The sequence below is a fragment of the Cucumis melo genome, chromosome 8, assembly GCF_025177605.1.
Source record: "Cucumis melo cultivar AY chromosome 8, USDA_Cmelo_AY_1.0, whole genome shotgun sequence".
Classification (NCBI taxonomy): domain Eukaryota; kingdom Viridiplantae; phylum Streptophyta; class Magnoliopsida; order Cucurbitales; family Cucurbitaceae; genus Cucumis; species Cucumis melo.
In genome coordinates, this window is record NC_066864.1 from 22,282,498 (window position 1) to 22,298,495 (window position 15,998).

At 35.6% G+C, this 15,998-nt stretch overlaps 1 protein-coding gene across 1 annotated transcript; it reads right to left on the bottom strand.

Moving 5' to 3' along the window:
• Positions 1 to 257: 257 nt before the first annotated feature.
• LOC103486071 (pentatricopeptide repeat-containing protein At2g13420, mitochondrial-like) lies at positions 258 to 2,592 on the bottom strand. Its single transcript, XM_008443890.3, has one exon. The coding sequence runs from the start codon at positions 2,536 to 2,538 to the stop codon at positions 1,018 to 1,020; it is 1,521 nt and encodes a 506-aa protein (XP_008442112.2). The 5' UTR covers positions 2,539 to 2,592; the 3' UTR covers positions 258 to 1,017.
• Positions 2,593 to 15,998: the final 13,406 nt, after the last annotated feature.

Consider the following 15,998-nt stretch of genomic DNA (forward strand, 5'->3'; position numbering starts at 1 on the left):
AGCATTATTATTGGATGACGTTATTAGTTGCAAGCACGATCTCAATAGACTATTAAAACTAGAGTAACGAACCTTTCAATTAAGTGAACTTCATATTTCTGAGTAACTGTGTTGACCTTGGTCGAGGACAATCAGAAATTAAGTTGAGGGTGATCTTTTAGCTAATCAAAGATGATATATCTTATTCCACTTAAGCAGGCTCATTCTATTCTTTTGATTAAAGTAGAAAAACTACGGAACGAATTTGGCTCACTCTATTCACGAAATCAAAATACCCTGCCATTTCGATTGTAAGTATATCGAAGGAGAAGAATAAGAAGAAACAAAAGGATGGTGAGTGTCCAAGGCCAGAAGAAAACGTAAAAGATTTCATGATTTTAGTAAAGACATAAGGTTCTAAGCCTCCTCTCTCATCCATCAATAAAAAGAAAAATGTTAAATTGACTTTTAAATCAACCTTTCGGAAAAAGAAATGCTAACTAAAGCTAAAAGAAACTCCATACTAAATATGTGAACTTGTCCTTTGTTTTGCTTCTTTGCTTTTGTTGCGAGCTCAAGCTGTCGTCCGAACCTGCTTAGGCTAAGAGGTCTCCTTCTTGCAAAACATTTATCTTATTGAAACTGTGTTCAAAACAAGCTAAGTTATAATAAACAATCTAACTGATGATGAAGGACTTTCCAGACGAGTCTTGAACTTATGGTCTCATTCCTCGTTAAGCCCTTTTTGTATGTTGATAGGAGTGGGAGAATCAAACATTTGATTTCGAGGTTGATAATACAAGCACCAAGTTGATTGTATCACACCCGTTTTGGCTCCTCAAAGCTCTTGATACTACAAATGTTAACGTGGACATTTCTTCTTTTTTTGGTTGATCCACATGGCATAATACGCCTTACTTGAAGCGTGTCACTAATTTTCTTAAGATCCCTAAATCACATATGCACAAAGATAAACAAAGAATACACATACCAAAACACGTTGTGTAATCCCTAAATCTTACTGGCATATCATCATTATCATCTCATATAAGGCTTAATGTGATAGTTTTTGAACTCGGAGCCATATGTTTTAGACTCTTCTTCCAGTTTCTTCTTCAATCTTCTCCAAGTTCTCAACATATCAGATTGTATCAACCCTCTGTAAAGCATCTCAAAAGTAACCTTCTGAGGAAGAAACCCCCTTTCAATCATCTCAACAAAAAATTGACAAGCCTCACTCCATCTCTGCTTCTCACACAACCCGTGTATCATCGTTGTATATGAATCCAAATCTGGCCCTACACCGCTTGCTTTCATATCATTCCACAACTCTTTCAGAGTCTGCTTCTTGTCCAGATTCAGAAACAAGGCTAGTAATATGTTATATGTATGCAAACTAGGAGCACATAAACGATCCTCTCTCATTCTCTTGTACAGCCTCAAAGCACCAGCCCCATCCTTTCTACCTCTATACTCTTTGAAGAAACAGTTATAAGTTGTAGGAGATGGAGAAATTCCACTTCTCACCATTTCTCCAACCAAGTTTTCAGCATCCTCAAGCCTCCCACAAGAGCAGAGGCATTTGATCACCGATGTATAAGTTGCCACCGTGGGAGAGATTCCAAGCTCTTTCATCTGCTTCAACTTATCAAGCGACAACTCCGGCTTGTGGGCACGGCTATAAACATGAAGCACAATAGAGAAACTCGTCACATCAGGCTCAATCCCTCTCTTCCGCATTTCATCAAACACCTTCTCTGCATTCCTAATCGTCTTCTCAAACCTCCCCTCTGGATGCAAACTCGCTCTCCTGCAAACCCCATTCAACAAAACATTATAAGTAACCACATTGGGCTCAATCCCACGCTCAACCATATCCTTCAAAAACCTCTCCGCCATCTCAAATCGCCCAATCTTACACCACCCATAAATCAAAATCGTGTAAATCTTCACATCAACACCAAACTCCTCCTTCCTCTTGTTAAAAACCTCCACCGCAACTTTCACATAGCCATATTTACAAAGGACATCCAACAAATAGCAAAAATCATCAATTCCTACCTTATTTCCAGTAAGCCCCTCAATGTCATCAAACGCTCGAATAGCCTGGCGAGTGCGACCTGAAGAAATCAAGCGGCGAATCAGCAAGAGGAAAGTATCGGTACCCTTGTGGTCCATTTGAAGAATCAAATGCCAGGCGGCGTCGAACTGGCGGACTTTGGCGAGAATATCAAGGAGGATATTGTAGGAGGTAGTGGAGATGGGGTTGGAGGGGAGGGTGTTGGCGTAGTCGAAGAAGGAGAGGGCGATTTTGGAGTGGTGGGTGAGGCGGAGAAGGGTTTGATCGAGGAGGTGAGAGGAAAAAGATATTGAATGAAGTTGAAGAGAGGATTCCATGGAATGGAAGGGATTGTGATGGTGAAGAAGGATTTGTGAAACCAAATCGGCATCTTCAGAGGGTTGGATTTGGGGAAGAAGAGAAGAGAGAAAGCGGATGAAGGAAACGGTTGAAGGGAGAGGAGAAATGAGTGTAGAACAATGGAGTTTTGCAAAAGCCATTGAATGGAATTGAGAGAGATTTTGAAACAAATTAATTATGTATATGAATCTCTCATACCATATCATATCTCTCATGTGTTGCTTTGTTATTAAATTACACATCATTTAAAAGTTCCCCTCAACTGTTAATTTTCCTTTTTTTTCTTCTTCTTTGGTTTTTATGTATTTATTTCATTTTTTATTATTATTAATCTTTTTGAAAAGTTATTTCAAGTTTAGAATTGGTTTAGTAGTTTGTTAAATTTGTTTATATTATTATTGGTTGTTAAGTAGGTTTGTCGAGAGAGTTAGAATAACTTCTTTTAATAAAAGTCAAAGCTTAAATTTTTAAAAATAACTTCTAACTTACAAAAAGAATACTAAATCAATGAAAATAAATATTAATCCTCATGTAGGTTTTACTTCAATTTAGGTTCTTATGTTTGTAAGATATTATTTTCAATTTATTGTATTTTCAATCTATGAAAATGCTTTCAAAATGTGAAAAATGAATCAATGCTTCTTAAAGTTGGTCTTCTGCCAAATCAAAACAAACATTGATGAGGCAATAGTAATTTCTTCCATCAATTTGGTCATTTTCATGTCTATCATTTATATGCAATTAAAAAAAAAACTTTTAATCAATGTGTGTGCCATTGAAGTATTACTTAATTTTCTTTGGGAATTTTTTAAATCTTACTTAATTTTCTTCCCCGATTGTTTCTTTTAAACAAGTTAAAAGATGGGAGGCTTTCCAAAAATAGCAAAAAAAATTTATGATAATAGGATCCATATCACTACATTTTCTAAATTGCAAAAGTAGCAAATTTAAAAGCGGATAGTGCTTTGATAGTCTTCTAATAACCATTTGATAGTCTTCTGATATATTTAATTATTTGTCATATTTGCAATATGCAAAAAAGATGTGCTATGGACTGTTTTTTCTAAATTCTTTTTTATCATGTGATGCAATGTTCCTAAAAGATCTTGTAGTGTTTGTTATGGACATAATTTTTTTTGTTAGAACAATGAATTTTATATTAGTGTCAATAAAAACAATGTAAAATTAAAGCAACCTCAATCGTTTAATTTTGTTTCTTTAATGACATGTTTCACCCTACTTCATTTATAATAAAAAGATTATTGTTAATGGCAAAATTGGTGAAGATATTTACAAAATATAGCAAAATTTTAAATTATATCAATGATAGACAATGATAGTTATTGATAGACTTCTATTGGTATCTATGCCTTTTCTCGAGTGATGTGAGCAGAACAGGTCTACACCCTGATGTTGACTAGCCATTCCATTGATCTAATGCCCCTATCCACCTTTCTAAACAAGTGATTTTTAGTCAAACCTGCAGGTCCGATTATCGAATTCATAGTAGCTGGCATAGGTCGATCGACATGGCATCAGTTGTGAAGATCAGCCTGAGCCCGCTGAAGGGAATTCAGTAGCGTCAGTGGGTGTTAGTGGCGTTGCAGAAGTTGCTTTGCAGCTATATCTCTTGCCCAAGGGTAAATACCCTTTTTCAACGTTCAAACGAATAACCCTCAAATTGCATGAAAAAGTATGATTATGACTGAAAGGGGATTTCATTTTACTATATTTGAAAGTGTCCCTTTGTAATAATATCTTTTTTCTAAAAAAAAAAGAGAATATAAGGGGGTGTTTAGGGGAGGGAAAGGAAAGGAAAGGTCCTTTCCTTCCACGGATTTTTTTTTTGGGAGGGGGAGGGAAGGAATAAGGTTATCCCCCTTTTTCCTTCATATTCCTTCTTTTCTTTCCCTTAATCCATCTGAATTTCTCTTATTCCTTCTCTTTCTTCCCCTTAACCCATCTCATTTCTTATTACTTATTCTCTTTCCTTTTCCCCTTTTCACCCTCATTTCTTTGAAAGTCGTCTGTCTTCCTAATTCATTCTCCATTTTCGTTGCTATCTACAACCTTCCTCTAAACCTTCCATTTTTTTCTCCTTAATCGAGCCCCATTTGGCTACTGATCTATAACCTTCCTCGGCCCCTCATTAAAAGCCCTCGATCTCGATCTCCTTCCCCTTTACCCCCTTCAGTCGCTTTAGGTTTTTCTCCACCGTTAAACGATACATATTCCACCGATTTATCTTCCTACATTTTTTTAGTACCGATTCGGTACTACCCTTCTTCTTCTTCTTCAGTCTATAACTTCCACCGTGGTTATGAGTTTCGTTGGCTGGCCCCATTTCAAAACAATTTGGGGCCTCTGAAGCCTTCCTGTGAGTTGGTTTTTGGTTAACCGAGCGTTTTAGTTCCTTGCATGGCTTGCCTTCTAGACTTGCCGCTTGGATCTCTTATTCATGCTTGGTCATTTCCTTGCCACTTAGATTATCCCATTTTCGCTCTGATTTTTCTCTTAAGATGAGTGACAAATACTACCTCAATTGTGGCCTTGGTGGTTCCGTGCAAGGTAGAGATTGAGGTAACTACACTGATTTCACATTCCTTGTTTATTCTATTTTGTGATGTGTTCTTATGTTGATCGATTTATGTGTTGTTCCATTTTTTTTATTTAGAAATGGATCGAATATGTGTATGCATCTGTTGAAGGAGGTTCCCTTATTCGACTGCTCATTGTCCTTGGTGCTATGTTATATATAAATAGGCCATGTTGATTCTTTTGTGTTGAATTTAATTTTTGTTTTGTGTTTCTAGACATTTTATATATACTTGCCATGTTCATTTTTGTCTTGTTGAAGACCAAACTGATGGGTAGTATGGTTAGAGGGTCATAGATGCCTACTCATCTGTTGTTGTTTCTCTCTGATCTCTGTTATCTCTCTTTGACCATATTTTGATTCTTATGTGTTGTCTACTCCATTTTTGACATTGATAGTAGTTGTACTTATTTGGTATGGATCTTTAATGGAAGATTAACTGTTGACTTTTATTCCTTTATATATACATTGTTTGTATTTGGCATCCATGGTATCATGTTTTCCCATTTCATATTCATATCCATGCCTTTCATGTCACCACATTTGATCGCCGTATTACATTCCACTTCTTAACTTCTCCATTTATTGCATTCGTGTAAGGCCTTTCATATCCCCACATTTGATGACATTGCATATGTGACGATTCTTTCATGTACGTATGAAGTTGATTTCAATCTATTGAGCAAACTTCCTTCCTCTAAGGCACAACAAAAAAAAAAAACTTTTGAAAAGTATTTCAGTTTATATTTTTGGTTTTCATGTAACTGTTAACATTTTGTTCTTTGTCATGCGTATGCGTTGTTAGGTTCGTAGTCAAAGATATGCATGCACGTCCTTTTCCATTTTTTTCTTTCCACATATCAGTGGTGAACGCGGTTAACGACCCTAACATATGTTTGTTGTTTCTCTTTTGCAGTGCGTCCGAGTATGTAGCGAGATCTATCTTGAGGTACTAGGGTTTCTATGTATTCACGCATAAGGTCTTTAAACATGCATTTCCTTGTGTTTTTCTGTTTTACTACATTTGTAATGAACAAACATTTTACGCTAACGCTTTTGTATTTGGGACTTTTACATTAACTTTTGTAAAATTTACACTTTAGGAGATGGTAATTGTTTTAAGCATATTGTAGGACTAATGCATGCTTCTTTCTTTCTCTTTCCATGTCATGTAATGCGTTTCCCCATCATGTTTTTCCCTGTTAGCGTCGTACAATTTAATATTCGATAATTAATTGTCCACATTCCCAAAATTAATGATTGATTATTTCAACCGATGACCACATATCTACTTTTCAAAATTGTTTTAATAAAAAAAAAAAGAAATCACATAATCTTTGCATAATTAAATGAGAGTTATTTCCTATGTTTTCCATGTATCTAATTTTCAAACTTTTTTTTGATACAAAAAAAGAAAATAAATAAATAACTTCTGCATAATGAAATTTTGGTTATTTCATTTTCAAAAAAATTTTTCATAAGAAAAGAATGAAAATAAATAACCTTTCCATAATTAAATTTGGGTCATTTCAATTGTCGGCCACGTATCTAAATTCCAAATTTGTTTTGAAAAAAATTAAATAAACAACCTTTGCAACATTGTCAATATGTGATAATTTTGAAATGATTTTTTCATTACTTAAAATTGTGTTAGATTGAAAAAACTTTTTAAAGGGTTTTTTAATGAAACAACCGAATTTGAAAAACATAGTAATCACACATCTCGGATGCTAGAGAAGGAGATAAACATTTACATTGCACAATTCAACCAAAGAAACAATACACCTTCCTTAGACATAGGTGACAAAATTAAACATGGTAAACGCAAGTTTAAGTCCATACAACTACACTATCTAGGCTCTCAAACACATTTTGGTTGATAAATTTCTTATAATCTCCTTGACCGTTAGTAGGTTCCCCTCTCATGGTAGATAAAAAATGGATCCAAACAAAATTGTCGTTGTTTTGATTGCCTTTATAATCACCCAACGACAGTTGCTATTGATATTAGAGGCACTAATGAATGACCACAAGAGGATATCTCAAATACCATGCGACATTAGGAATACGATTAGGCACCTAGCGTACTTTTGCATGATACACATGTTTGACCTTGTGTGTCAGTAAAGTATACAGATGGACAGACGATATTTCACAATTATGTGCCATTTACTCCGAACAATGGTTGATTTAGAATCCACGGAAGTTTTCAACGTTGAGGAGATGGTTGCTATTTTCCTTCATGTGCTGGCCCACAATGTGAAGAACCGTGAGATTTAAAAGGAGTTCGTATGATCCGGTGAGACAGTCTTGCGACATTTCAACATTGTCTTGATGGTCGGTGCTTCATTTGCATGACGAGTTATTAGTAAAACCACAACCTGTGACGAGCACATGCACAGATGCGAGGTGGCGGTATTTCGAGATTAAGGTTCAAATACCTTATGTTGTTTTTATAAACAACGAACTTTTCCTAGTTCTTATTCGTCGTTCGTCATTTGCTGCAGAGTTGCCTGGGGGTCATAAACGACACGTAGATCAAAGTTAATGTGTTCGCAACTGATCGACCAAAGTATTATACCCGAAAGAACGAAGTGGCGACGAACGTCCTCAACGTATATGATACGAAGGGGGACTTTGTTTTCGTCTTAGCCGGCTAGGAAGGATCTGCAGTGGACTCTCGTATCTTGCGAGATGCAATTTCACGACCTAACGGTCTAAAGGTTCCAAAGGGTAAGATCATATGTTTCCACTAACCTACGTTAATTTTTTTACAAATTTTTTTCTTTCATAGACGACTTAACACTATCCAAACTCATATCTCCAAGGTTCACTACCTGTGCGACGCAGGATACCAAAATGCGGAGGGTTTTCTGGCACCGTATAGAGGCCAAAGATATCATCTACAAGAGTGGCGTGGTGTCAGAAACGCTCCAATAACACTGAAGGAATTCTTCAACATAAAGCATTCTTCTGCACAGAATGTCATTGAAAGAACGTTCGAATTGTTGAAGGGCCGATGGGAAATACTACAAGGAAAGTTGCACTACCCAATTCAAGTCCAATGTCGAACTATTATGGCTTGTTGTCTTCTCTATAATTTAATATATCGGAAGATGTCGAACGCCAACATATTGGAGGACGAAGATAAGGGTGACTTGACATACGCAAATACTGACGGTGACAAAATAAACTATATTGAAGCCTCAAACGAATGGACTCAATGGAGGGATACCCTTGCAGAGTTGATGTTAAACGAATGACAGTTGCGTAATGACTAGTACCATTTTTTTTGTAGTAGAACCTCATTTTTAAGACGGTTGTACCAGCGTATTCCCATTCATTTACCTTGTCGCCTTCTTGTGTGTAATGGGGATTTCTTTCATAAATTTCACATTGATGTTTAACTAATATACTACTTCGTTGATTTATAAGTTTATCTGCATTTATTACTTACAATACTTTTGTTCATTCAATTGGTTTGTCAAAATGGCCAGTTTGTCTAGGAACCCTAAGCATCCATGGACGAAGGCGAAGGAGACATGCCTTGTTGACCACCACTGTCATTGAAAGCCAAATAAAATTAATGAAAAGAACATTTAGACCATTGCTGAAATGAGGGGACCAGTGGGCAGTGGCTTCGGATGGAATGATGACGTGAAGTGCGTCATCACGGAGAGGGACATGTTCGAGAATTGGGTCTAGGTAAGATGAAAACTTAATTGTTTGATTAATGCGATGTAATGAAATACTAATCACAATGTTTTTTTTTTTGTCCAAACACATCCTGCAGCAAAAGGATTCCTCAACAAGCCTTTCCCACATTACGATGAGTTGTCGTACGTCTTCGAAAAAGACCGTGCGATAAGAGCACGTGCAGAGATGTTTTCTGACATCGGGTCGAACGTGCCAGGACCTAGCGATGGTGTGCAAGCAAAAAATATCCTTGATATGGAGTTTCTAGCTACGTGTAGGCCTAGGATGAACATGTCGCTCGACATGGACCGTATGACCGGACAATCTGGTAGGTCTGACGATTGTAGGTCGGGTTCTAACAATCAAAAAAGGAAGTGCGACATGTAGATGTTTGAGACTTATAACCTCATTCGAGACGACATGGACTGTATGAATGACCAACTTAGGGCCATTGCGGAATGACCAGATAGAGCTAGCTAGAAAAAAGATGTTTTGCGATGGAAGGTCACTACGCATATGCAGTCCATTCCGAGCCTTAGTATGAAGGACCTCACTAAATGCGTGATGATAGTAACAAAGAAGGTGTTGCTCATTGAAAACCTTTGTCGACATGCCTGATCCGATAAAGGCCACATACTGTAGGGTCATTCTCCGTGATAACTCATGACTTTGTATTCGCTTTCCTTCGCATGACTTGTATTTTTTGTTTCCATGTCCTTAGATTGATGTTTTTTTTTCCTACTTTCCATTATATGTTTGTACGATGTAACCGACGTTCACTATTTATATTGGATTGTTTTTCGATATTGCATGGGGTAATCAATTAATTTATGTGGCATGAAAATGTTGCGTACTCGACGTTCAAAATTGTCATTGTTTTCTAAATAGGTAATGGAACATGATTTATGTTAAAAATGTGACATTTCGATAAATAAAATACAAATAAAAAATGATAATTTTTAACAAAAACAATTCCGTTGTACAAATTAAAAAAACGAAAAAAACTCTATTCTTACCAAACTAAAAAAAAAGAAAAAAAAAACACTAAGGTCTTATTCCTTCCCCAAACAATGATTATAATAATCCCTTATAATCCTCCTACTTATTCTTTCCCCCAAACAAAGATTATAAATAATCCCTCATAATCCTCTCACTTATTTCTTCCCCCAAACAAGGATTATTTTAATCCTTTCCTTTTCATAATCCCTCATTTTCCTTATTCCTTTCCCACCTTATTCATTTCCTTCCCCCAAACACTCCCTAAATGACTATTATGTTTTTTGTGGACCCTGACATAGGTCTAAAGATATCGTAACCATAAATGAGAAACTGTAATGTGTGGCAAACCCATTTAAGAAAATAAAACAATGTAGCTTGAAATTTTAAATTTCTGCATATACAGCAAACATTTCATTTTTTTTTCATCTTAACTTTTCCCATATTCCATTTTATCTTCAAAATTTCTTCCTCCTCACACGTCTCTCTCACTTTCACTTTCACATTCCTAAATGGAAACAAATAGAGAGACTAGCGATCGAACATGGCTGACCATAAGTAAAGCGACGGTCAACAATAAGTAAAATAGTGGTAAAATTACACAAGGGAAAAATATACCAATTGACGACATAAAAGAAATGTGGGTTGGGGGTTATTGCTTTTGCTTTTGTTTTTCTTCCTTTTTCTTTTTTCATTTTTAAACTAAAATTAATAAATTTATGGATGGGTTGCAACGTGCCTAAGAAAGATGTTAAATTACTCTTGGTTGGTTTTAAATTACTTAAAGAGCGTTAGTGGTTAATTTGTAATCATTTTTGTATTTGGTTTACAACTAAAGCAATGTTTTTTATGTTATTGAAATTGAGATAGTTTTTTGGTATATGTTTAAGTTTCCCTTCCCCAGGTGATCAGGTATTAAGGCCAAGTAAGGAAAGGTAAGATATTGCTAAGCGGTTAAGGAGAGGGATAAGAAAGGGATTCTTATACTCCTAAACACCTTGACGCGAAGAGTAGCATCTCAGTGGATGAAGGAAGGTGGGTAGGTTTTATTTTTTGCTCCTTGCAAAAAAAGAAATGTAATTGTAAAGTATTGGATTAAGTAATAAAAGTAGAGTTGTGTTTTCTTTTTCTTCCGCTGTGATTTGTTTGTGTTGTGCTTATCAGCTAATAAGTTTAAGTGTTGAAGTGGTGATTAAGCTAAGTTGGTTGTTTAAGTGTTTTCTGCTGTGTTGAATTGTAAAGGTCTTTTGAGTTTGAAGTTTGAACTTTACATTGGAGATTGGTTTGAGAAGTTCCGCTTACTAGGCACTTAACTTGTTATCTCGCGGTTAGGTATGCGTTAGGTGTCTAGGCGACATGCCTCCTTTTGGTCGCATGAAGTGGCTAGCGAGGTGAGGCGTGAAATTTGACCTATCTGGTGTTACAGACACTTGTGAAAAATAGCTTACTGTTATTTGTCTATGTCCTTGGATACAAAAATATATTTATATTGAGAAGAGTTCAGTTGTGAGTCTTTAGCGGGGTGTATACGTTGTTAACGTATATTGTTTAACATGGTTAATGAGTTTAGTCAATTAATCTTATATCGGTGTAACTTCTGATCTGTAGGTCAATTAGGTCCCCTTGTTAGCTTGTAAGGGTTAATGAGGTTAATATATATTGGATATAATTTGAAATGATTAAATTTACTTTGGTAATTAATTTAATGTATGGTGATACATTATCCTATACAGTTTGTATGTTAAACTTTGTTATACAAATTTAATTTTGGTATATATCTTTGTATTTCTCCTATATAATGAATTGTGTATAGAGATAGACAAATATCTGTCTATTTCTTTGTATCACTATTGAATGCTTAATTTACTTTCTTAATAATCCTATTTCATTTTATAGAATACAATGTCTATTCCTATAGTTATTTTTTATGGAGGTTAATAGAATAGATACAATGTCTATGAGAATTACTCAGTTGCTGGAATTTTGATAGATGTTTGAATGGATTTTGATTGTTTAGTTGGTTTAATATATGAAGAAATTCAATTAGATGTGTTGGTAGAATTATCTGTTTCATTGGTTTTAGTAAAAGCAATGTTCAACCTATGGTGCCAATAAAAGAAAAGAAGATTTTTTTCTTGGTATCTGACTTTTGCTAAAGATGCAACTAGTAGACATCCATTAGTTGCTCATGTAAGTGTCAATTTTTTTGAAGAGACTTCTTCTACTGTTAGTAGTGCATGAGACAATTATTATATGGCTTTAAAGGTAGGTTCTTCTTCTTCTTCTTCTGTTTCAAATGATGAAGTTATAAGAGAGATTTCTTATCATAGTGATTTAAAGGAGAAAAAAACATTATCTGAAAGTAAAAAACATTATCTCAAAGTAAAGAAGTGCTTCCAAAGTTTTTTTTTTACATAACAACGGTGAATAACAACTTTTAGTTTAGAACTACAATATCAAATTTGAGGTCTCTTGAATTTAGATGTTTGCAAGAAGGGTGCAAATGGTATGTTAGGGCATCTCGCTATAAGAAAAGTGAGTTGTGGACACTACAAGAAAATATGTATTTTTCGACGCACAACACGAACGGCGGGATAAGTGACGTCGGGATAGAAAAAGCTTCTTCCAACGTCGTAGAAACTCCGTAGGGAAAGGTTGACAATCTCGACTCAACATAAGATGACAACAAGGCAATTTAATAAAAAAATTACAAACTTCTCCTGACGTTGTCATGCATGATGTCGGGAGAAGTTTATAATTTTTAATATATTTAACTTATCTTGATGCCGTTATGTATGGTGTCAAGAGAAGTTTATAATTTTTTTTTAATATATTTAACTTCTCCCAACACCGTTATGGATGGAGTTAGGAGTCATTTATAATTTTTTAAATATATTTAACTTCTCCCAATGTTGTTAGTCATGTGTCGAGTGTTTCCCTTCAAATAGCATTTTTAGATTTGTAAAACAGACTTGTGTTAGCCGAAAATGAGGGAAAGGGAGACAAAAAATAAGGGAGACGAATGAAGGGTTTGAAGGCTGAAAGAGGAAAAAGAAGGTCCACTGCCGCTCACCGTCCATCGTCTGTCGCTTGCTATTGCTGATGACGCTTGTAAGCCGACGCCCGCCCCTCATCGATAAGTGTTTGTTTTTAAATTTTTTTCTTTTTCTGGTTTGAGTTTGAGAAAAAAAATATTAAATAGGTATTTTTTTTGTGATTTTCAAGGCCTTATCTTATGTATTTTTCTCCTTGTCATTGTTGTCCACCGCTGCCCTTCCACCACGACCGTTGTCCGCTCCTCGTCGGTAAGTCTTTGTTTTTTTTTTTTTTTAATTTTGGTTTGAGGTTGTGAAAAATATTAAATATGTGTGTTAGTTTTTGTTATTGATTTTATTGTTATTGTTTGATTTTATTGTTATTATTACTGAAGGTATTTCTTTGTTTCTTCTTTCTTATTCTAAGATCTCTTCTGGGTTTCTTCTAATTTTGCTATTTTTCCATTCGTTTTCCATTATGGGTTTCTTTTGGGTTGCAGTATTTTTTTAATCTAGAAAATAGAGGATCTCTCAGCGCATAAAATGTATCGTTAGGAGATCCTCACTACAAGAAATCGGAATTTTTTAGATGCACAAAACGGCGTCAGATGATGGAACATCGAGACAAACGACTATTCTCAATGTCGTGATCCAAACATCAGGACACGATGAAAATATTATTTTAATATCATCTTTGCCCAACGTGTCATGAAGAATGTCAGGAAAAAAGAAGCCAATCCCGACGCTTATCAGACGACGTTAGAAATAGGAATACAGTTATCGATGGATTACACGAGACATCAGGATAAACTCGAACATTTATTATGTGTCAGAACAAGATCCGCGACGCTCCATGCATAACATTGAAAATAGGAATATAGTTCCCAACGGGTTGTATGAGACGTCGAGATAAACTCAAACATTAATTACGTGTCAAAGCAAGATCCTCAAAGCCATGCATGGAGCATCGGGAATGGTTCACCTACTCTCGATGACATTAGTGATTCGTTGGAACTTTATCTTATTCCCAACAAATAGATAATGACATGGGGAGTTTCCCTATATATTTCGTTTCAGTTCTCTAAAAGACAGAACTGAAATTTCGAAGAGATTGTCTTCATTCCTTTTTGTCCGACCGACGAGCCTCGTGAACGAAGCCGCATGATCTAGCCGATGTTGCCCGCCTCACGCACCGCACGCCCATCTGAACCATTCGTCTCTGTTCATGATCCACATCGCAAGTTTTGTCATCTTCGTCGTACACAACCGTCATCGAAGATCCGTGTCTTGATCGGCCTTCATCGCATCTCGTCCATTCATCGTGCTCCAACATCTTCAAAGAGAGGAGAAGAAAAGGAGGAGAGGAGAAGACGTCTGTCGCGCCTATCGTGCCTTTCCCTCGCCGTCATTCTTTAATTTTTGATAAATTTCAAACCATTTAGATTTTAGTTTATATTTTAGTTTTGATTTTAGATTTTATTTTCCAACTAATGATAAATATACAACTTATATTCAATAGAGAATAAGGGATATAACCACAAGTCGTTTAGTTTGCACAAGTTGTAAGTACACTATGTTTCATTAAGTTACAAATAGGCATTATCCATTCATTCAACTGAAAAGAAAAAGAATGAAGAAAATGAGATGCTATTGTATAGACATTTCAAATCTGAACATTGAGGACATTGCAAATCTGGACATTGTATTCTATTGTATGTATGTTGATGGTTGTTCTATTATATGTATGATAATGCTTTTGAATGTAAATTGATGGTTGTTTTGTTTTATGTATGTTAATGCTTTTGAATGTATGTTGATGGTTGTTCTGTTGTATGTATCTTGATGCTTTTAAATGTATATTGATAGTTGTTCTGTTATTTCCTACAAATGTATCTTTTTTTGTATGTATATTGTATCTATTTTTTATATCAAATTTGTTGTATATTTCTGCATTATGTGCAATGGAGAAACTCAAACAGAGGAAGGGAAGTTGAACATTATTTTAGCTAGTTTGATCGTAGAGACATGGACAGCATGTGCAAAGAGGGTAGTTGGACATTATTACGAGTTGTGTCCGGAGAAACACAAGTTTGCTTGAAATAGAAAGAACCCTAACTCTGGTGGTTCAGAAAATTGATTAGGAAGAGAGGAGCAGAAAATGACATGATAGAGAACTGAACAGGTAAGTCATTGAAAGTTCCTCCTCTTTCCCTACCATCAAAATTTTCTTCTTTCTTCTTCTTTCTTCTTCTTCTTCCCCATCTTTCCCTTCAATTCTAATTTCTCTTCCTTTTGATTTAGACATTTCGCTGTTTGGTTTTTGTAGTCGAAAAAGTCTATCCCTCTTCCATTGAAAAACCCCCCTTCACTTCTCTTCGAAATCCATCTCTACATCTCTCTTAACCATTTCTCTCACTGTCCGAAACTTGAACGCGTTTTATTGAAGGCTTGGCTAAAAGTTTTTGCCTCCAAAACATTTCAGTTTCCTATTTGTGGGTTTTGTTAAACAGCTGAGACTATTCCTTGCCTCCGAAACCTTCCTTCCATGTTTGATGGGTGTTCTTCGTCAACAAGCAAGTTTGTTGTTGCCCCTTGGAAGTCTCCTTGCCGCTCGACTTGGTGATTTTCTGCTCAATATTCCCCTTGCCGATTGGTGTTTTTCTTCACTGATTTATGATCGGTGCTACACACCACACTGTTTGTAAGGAGGGTGAAGCATGGTAAGGAGGTAACTCTCGGTTTGTTTTTTTGTTTTTTGCAAAGCCTGTAATGAGTTTGTTGGTCCCGGACTGGTTTCTGAATTTTTCTTCTCATACTTGAAATGTTTAGATTTTTTCTTCTGTTAGGTACAAGTTTGGCTATGTTGTTGTTTCTTTTGGTTCCATTAAACTTTTTTTTCCTGTTTGTATGTTCTTTCTTTCGGTTCCATTGAAGATTGTCTTCATTTCTTTCCAATGCTTGTATTTAATTTTTTTTTTTGCTTCAATTCTTATTTTTTCGGATCTATGAAGATTATACCTATTCCACAATTTATCTATGAATTATGAATGCATTCTACCCTCTTCTTGTAATTTCTCTTCACTTTGATTTAGTACTTTCTTTCATGTTATGTTGTTTTCTTGACTCACTGCTTTTATGGGGAAAAATTTTGGCCGCCTAAATCTGTTCCTTGCATATTGTTTTGTCTCTTCAATCCTTGTGACAATCTTTCTTTCTGTACTAAATAAGGTAGCTTCCAATGGTTAGCGTTTGACTAATAAGTGAATTTTCTATGCTT